Source organism: Lipotes vexillifer, unplaced genomic scaffold (genome assembly GCF_000442215.2).
Source record: "Lipotes vexillifer unplaced genomic scaffold, Lipotes_vexillifer_v1.1 scaffold361, whole genome shotgun sequence".
Lineage (NCBI taxonomy): Eukaryota > Metazoa > Chordata > Mammalia > Artiodactyla > Lipotidae > Lipotes > Lipotes vexillifer.
This window is the reverse complement of record NW_006787562.1, coordinates 748836-754626: the sequence shown is the minus strand read 5'-3', so window position 1 is coordinate 754626 and position 5791 is coordinate 748836. Positions and strand designations below refer to the sequence as shown.

At 47.8% G+C, this 5791-nt stretch overlaps 1 protein-coding gene across 3 annotated transcripts in view; it reads left to right on the top strand.

The window, feature by feature from the left end:
* The first annotated feature begins 5229 nt into the window (after positions 1 to 5229).
* GRIA1 (glutamate ionotropic receptor AMPA type subunit 1) overlaps positions 5230 to 5791 on the top strand; it is a 313635-nt gene continuing 313073 nt past the window's right edge. For all 3 annotated transcript variants that reach the window (XM_007460314.1, XM_007460311.1, XM_007460312.1), the window contains exon 1: positions 5230 to 5670. In XM_007460314.1, the coding sequence (XP_007460376.1) occupies positions 5589 to 5670 (82 nt within the window). In that variant the 5' untranslated portion in view covers positions 5230 to 5588. The remainder of the gene's footprint in view (positions 5671 to 5791) is intronic.

Sequence of the window (5791 nt, the reverse complement as noted above, 5' to 3'; positions counted from 1 at the left end):
CCCTCCCTATATGATCATGGCTGCAGAGCCCTTACTGTGTGCTTGGAGCCCTGCCAGGCCCTCCAAGTGCAACATTTCTTTCAGTAAGCCTCATTCACAGACAAGACGTTGAGACAAAGGGGTTAAATGGCTCATCCAAAATCATGCGATGACGATGCTCTGAGAGCCTGACTCTCTGGTCTGTAGACCAGGGTCAGGAGAGCTGCAGAGCCTCTCAGGAGAGCCGTGGAAAGCTCTGTGCTCTGGACACCTGCCCTTGTGAGCAAGTGCCCAGGTGGCCTTTCTGAAAGCACGGCTGGTTTGGAGAAATAACCAGTGCCTCCAATCTCTACAGTAACAGTGGCTCTGTGTAGGAGCTTCCCCCTGGAATAGATTTTTTTTTTTTTTTTTTTTTTTTTTTAGGCATTGATCCTGCCCCAGGGTGTTTTCCAGAACTTGCACCGCTCCCTAATTACCTAGTAATGCTGAGGGCTTATGAAAATGCTGCCATTTATGTGAGAAGGGGAGGTAAGACTGAAAGAAGGAGGGGAAAAAAAAAAAAAAAGATAGAAAATGCTGTTAAACCTGGCAGAGGTCCAGGGTGGGTGAATACATTCTTTGGGGTGGTGCTCCTGTCACACACAGTCTGTGGAGTATTTTGAAAACCTTCTGTAGGAATTGTGCTAAAAACACGAAAAATATTATCATTATTAGCTTTTTCTACATCTTTTAAAACAGGGCCTTTCAAAAGCCACAGAGGCACCCCTCTCTCTGATTGCATTTACCCAGTCTGTTAGCTGTCAGCGATGTGTTCTCAGATCATAATTCTGATGGCTTCCCCCACCCTTGAACTGTTTCACACTAGAAGCCCAAAACATTCAAGCCAGAAGAGACCTTGGTACAACCCGCATGTTTTCCAGATGGAGATGTGAGGCCAGGGAGGTTTTCTTCCTCCATGGGCCTCTGCTGTCAAATGCACCCGCAGGGTGTCAGAGCCAGAACAGTCTGTAGCCATCACCTAAGGTACCCTTGTCATTTTACAGATGAGCAAACAGAGGCCCAGAGACAAAATGGACTTGTCCCCAAGTTGACACTGGGGCTGGTGGTTACCTTCCACTGAACTAGAACTGGCACTTGGTAGCCTGTGAGCCAGATCAAGCCCAAGAGACACTTCCCTCTGCCTTTTCTTTTTTTTCTGCCCAAAGCAGTTGTTATACTTAATATATATATTAAAAAAAAAAAAAAAACCACACACAAAATCCATATTTCTGCTCTCTTTTGAAAGAAAAAAAAAAATCAGATCTGTCCACCCTGGGCCTACATTTCCTTATGGCAACAATCAGCTGCCTTAGAGCCCTGCAACCACCTTTGCACAGGGCGTATAGGCTCTAGTTCTCTCTGTCCTCACTGCCTTCTTCCCAACTCGGAGGCTCACTTCATTCATCTCCCTGCTTTGTCCAAGGAGGCATTTGAATGTGAAACCCCTGCCCAACACCATTCTCCTTGATTTGTGTAAGGCCAAAGCCAAATAAATAAATCTGAGGCTATTTTGGCTACATGGTGGTAGAACTTATAGTATGTGGAAGACATGAACCAGGATACGTCATAATTGATTTGGGGATTGGGTGCCATGCTATCTCTGGGGCACAATTTGAGCTACATTAGGAGAGCTTTTCCACTGGCCTTTCAAACGCCTGGAGTCCCTCCATTAGATACTGGTCCATTTGGACTTTACGGGACACCCACCTCCAGGGATCGCATTTTAAAATGTGAAAAGTCTTGAAAGAAGATGAATCTCAGTTTTCTTCAATGTCATATAATGGACAGGGACACCAGAATGCAGTGCTGGCGTCTAGTTCCTGGTGTGCTAGTTGCTATGTGCCCTTAAGAAAGGTGTTTCAGTCTCAGCACTACTGGTATTTTGGACCAGATAATTCGTTGCAGATCCTGTGTGTTGTAGAATGTTCAGCAGTATCCCTGGCCTCTACCCACCAGATGCCAATCACACCTCCCCAGTTGTGAGAACCAAAAATGTCTCTAGAGATTGTCAAATATCCCCTGGGGGAGAAAAATCCCTGCCAGTTGATAACTACTGTCTGAAGCTAACCATCTAGCCACTCTGAGCCATATTTCATCTGTAAAAATAGGTTCTAATTCCTGTCCTTGCATGGTTGTTGGGAGAATGAAATGACATGTAAGATGTACAAGTGCTGTGTCAATCACAGTTTAACATGTATCTGTAGGGTCGGGTTGTCATCGATCACAACAGACTATGAACAGTCAAGTCTTTCCAGACTGATACTGGAGATGGCAAACAGATTGGGAGCTATAGGGAGGGAAGGTATGAAAAAACTAATGAAGGATGACATCAGAATACGCTACTTAGGGAATGTATGATACACAGTCCCAACCTCTGAGGCTGAGATAGAAGAAAAGCACCTTCCACCAGTGGTCAGTCTCTTTGTCTTCACATGCATTCCTGGTCATATAACCTTCACGCTAAAAACATCCCACGGCTCTCTATTGCCTGCCAGGAATTCAGTGGCTTCCAAATCCTGACCCTGGCCTTTTCAAGGTTTCATATTTCCCTGGCCTCTCTTCCCAGTCTGCACCACTGGCTCCAGGCTCGTGGAGCATATGGCGTCCTCACCCGCCTTCTGCCCCTGCAGGTGCTCTCCCCTTGGTTTGATGTCTTCCCTCAGGCGTCACTTTCTGCCGGTCCTTTCCTCCTTCCCAGCTCAGCTCTTCGGAAGCCCTGCTGGTTCCCCACAGACAGACAGACATATTGGTAGCGTCCTCTTTTGCTCCCCAGTGTCGAGCTTACATCTCTATTAGAGCAAGTGTTGTGGGCTGCCTTGGATGACATTTGGCTGGTTTCCTCTGTATTCCTCTTCCACCACGTTCACCTGGCTTGAGGCAGAGACTGTGTCTGATTCCCTTCCATAACCCCTGCTCCGGACTCCCTGTTGGGTACAGAGTAGGTTCTCTACCAACATTTGAATAGAGATAGGATAAACAGTTGACCCTTAATGTATTTGATCTAAATGCCCAAGCTTGATATATGTAAGCCCCAGGTTTACTTGATGATTGAATAATTATGTATTTAATAGGCCAAGGAGAGCCACTGACCATATTTGAGCAGGGCAATGACATAGGTAGAACTATATTTTAGGAAAATCCATTTGACTATATGATTTATAATGATCATCAAAAATGCATCATTTTGACTCCGTTAAGTCCCTCGGTCCCAAAGTAAGCACAGCAAATTTTACCCATTTCAAGTAGGCGTTGAGGTTTTGCTAATTAATCCTTGTGAAGGGCTTTGAGATCTGGCTCTGAAAGGTGACAGAAGTGTGAAGCTTTCAGTGACAGCCTAATTATTATTATTACCAGGCACAAAGCTCAGAGAACTTAAAAGATCCCCAGGTACCATTCAAAATACTAAGAGACAAAAAAATGCAAATGGAGAAATTTTAAGATGGAATCATTGAATCACAGACCTGGCGTGTTGGCAGGGACCTCAAAGGTGATCTTTCCTGATCTGTTCTCACACCTTCCCAAGCTGATACTGACACTGCCTCTACGTCCCGGCCCAGTCCTTCCTTCTATTAGAGCCTAAGAGTTAATAGCTTGGACCTGATGGTAGAGGTTCCTGTGTTCAAATCCCCAATCTCTTCCCTGTTAGCAGTGAAACAGGGGTAAATGATTAGGCCTCAGTCTCTTTATCTATAAAATGGGGATTAGATTACCTGCCACAGGCATTATTGCACAAGTAAATGATGCACGCAACACTGCTTAGTAGAGTACCTGGCCCGTGGGAAAGAATAAACGTTAGCTGCAAAATCACTTGAGCTAATTAATATATGTGAAAGTACAGAGGAAATCATAAAGCATCTGACCTCCAAGTTGTTCCTAGCTTAGGGTCTCCATGGACAGTCAGATATTTCTTGCAGATCCCAACACTTGTAGCTGTCCTGGGTGTGCATGTGATTATGTAATCTTGGTGAGGGAAGAGAGGAGTTTTTGATAAAATGGCCCAGTCAAGTGGCAAAGCAAAATCAGGTCCAAAGTCTATTCTCTCCTGTTCTAACTGAGGAAAAATGGACTTTCCTTTTCTTGGATTTTCACCTGTTGGGTGGGAGTTCTGACCAGGGCAGTGGGCCAACTGGTAATTTCCAGAGCATTCAAGTTCATAGGTCGAATTGTATGCTGGTCCTGAAGGTCCAGACTCCAGCTTATCAGATCTCCGTCTTTATGATTTAATCCCTGGAGCCTTGTTTTTTTCATCTGTAAAATAAGAGTCAGGGCCACTTCCCAGGGCTGGTATGAGGAGACAGCGGGGTAACCCTGTAAAGTCCTGTGACTGCTTGGACCGCTGCTCTGCAACCCACATAATTTCTCTGAACACAGCTGTCCTCTTTATAGGTTGTTTCAGCAGAAGCGCCTGTCCAGGGAGGTCTATGGAGTTCCAGTTTACTCTAGACAGGACCAGAATCCAGAGATCCCTGAAAGAAGCCTGGATCCTCTCACTAGAATCCCTGCAAAATGACTCATGTAATTGCTCTGTGTAAGTATCCTTAGCCTTTATTGTACACCCACATGATTCTGATGCTATAGATTCCTCTGGAATGCAGGGGAAGGGGGAAGGGGGCTCATTTTAAATGCACAGGATTGAAGAGACCACCAATTCCCCTTGCAAAGGCAGCAGGGACCACCAAATGTCCAAGTCAAGAGACCTGCCTTCCAGAGCCTTGGGTCTGTCTTTCTGTCATTCCTCCCAGGGTGGGAGGTGGGTAGCTTTTTTCCTTTAAAGCTCCTAGGAGGGATTTCTAGGGTCTTCCCTCAGGAATTAGTTGTAGGAATAATTGGGCCAGTGGAGTGCAGGAGATATATCCAGCACAGACCTTGCGCTCCCGGAAAAAGTGACCTAGATCAAGCAGCGGGTGGATGGAGGACTACTGTGGGGACCCCCTGCCACCTACTGACTTGCAGCTGAACCCACATTCCCAGTCGCATCTGCCAGGCTGGGGGCTGGGGGAGCCGGGGCAGAGAGAGCTGAAGAATGCGGGGGAGGGCGAAGGGGACCGCAGGGCTGTCCCCTTCGGGCGAGCAGGCTCCAGGTATCACACCCCCTCACCCGCCCGCCCAGCCAGCCATCGGCACACCCAGCAAGGAGACTAAGGTGAGGATGAAGAGGCAGGGGGTGATGCTGGGGAGCTTCGTGAACTGGCTCGCTGGTGGGTACTGGCGTAGAGCTGGCTGCCTGTGAGAGCGTGAGGGGGAGAGCGAGAGAGCAAGGGAGGGAGAGGGAGGCAGGCTGCGAGGAGAGGAGAGAGGGGGAGCAGCGCTCAGCTCGCAGGAGGACAGGCTTCTCTTTTCCGTGCTCAGTTAATCTGGCTGTCAGTTGGTGTTAACGCTGCAGTTTAAGCGCTGGGATTCCAAAGGAAACAGACAAACCTCGCAGAAGGCAGGCAGGAAGCAAGCGAGGAAGGAAGGAACGGCAGGAGGAAAAGAACAGGCAGAAGAGAGAGAGGAATAAAGGGAAAGGGGGGAAAACACCAAATCTATGATTGGACCTGGGCTTCTTTTTCGCCAATGCAAAAAGGAATATGCAGCACATTTTTGCCTTCTTCTGCACCGGTTTCCTAGGCGCGGTAGTAGGTGCCAATTTCCCCAACAATATCCAGATCGGTGAGTGAGAGGGGCAGCCTCGGGAGGGACTTCCTGGGTCTGGCCAGTTTTTTTTTTTGGGGGGGGGGGGGGGGGGGGCTGGGTCCCCTCCCCCCGGCCCCCCTACGGGCTGGCTTTCTTG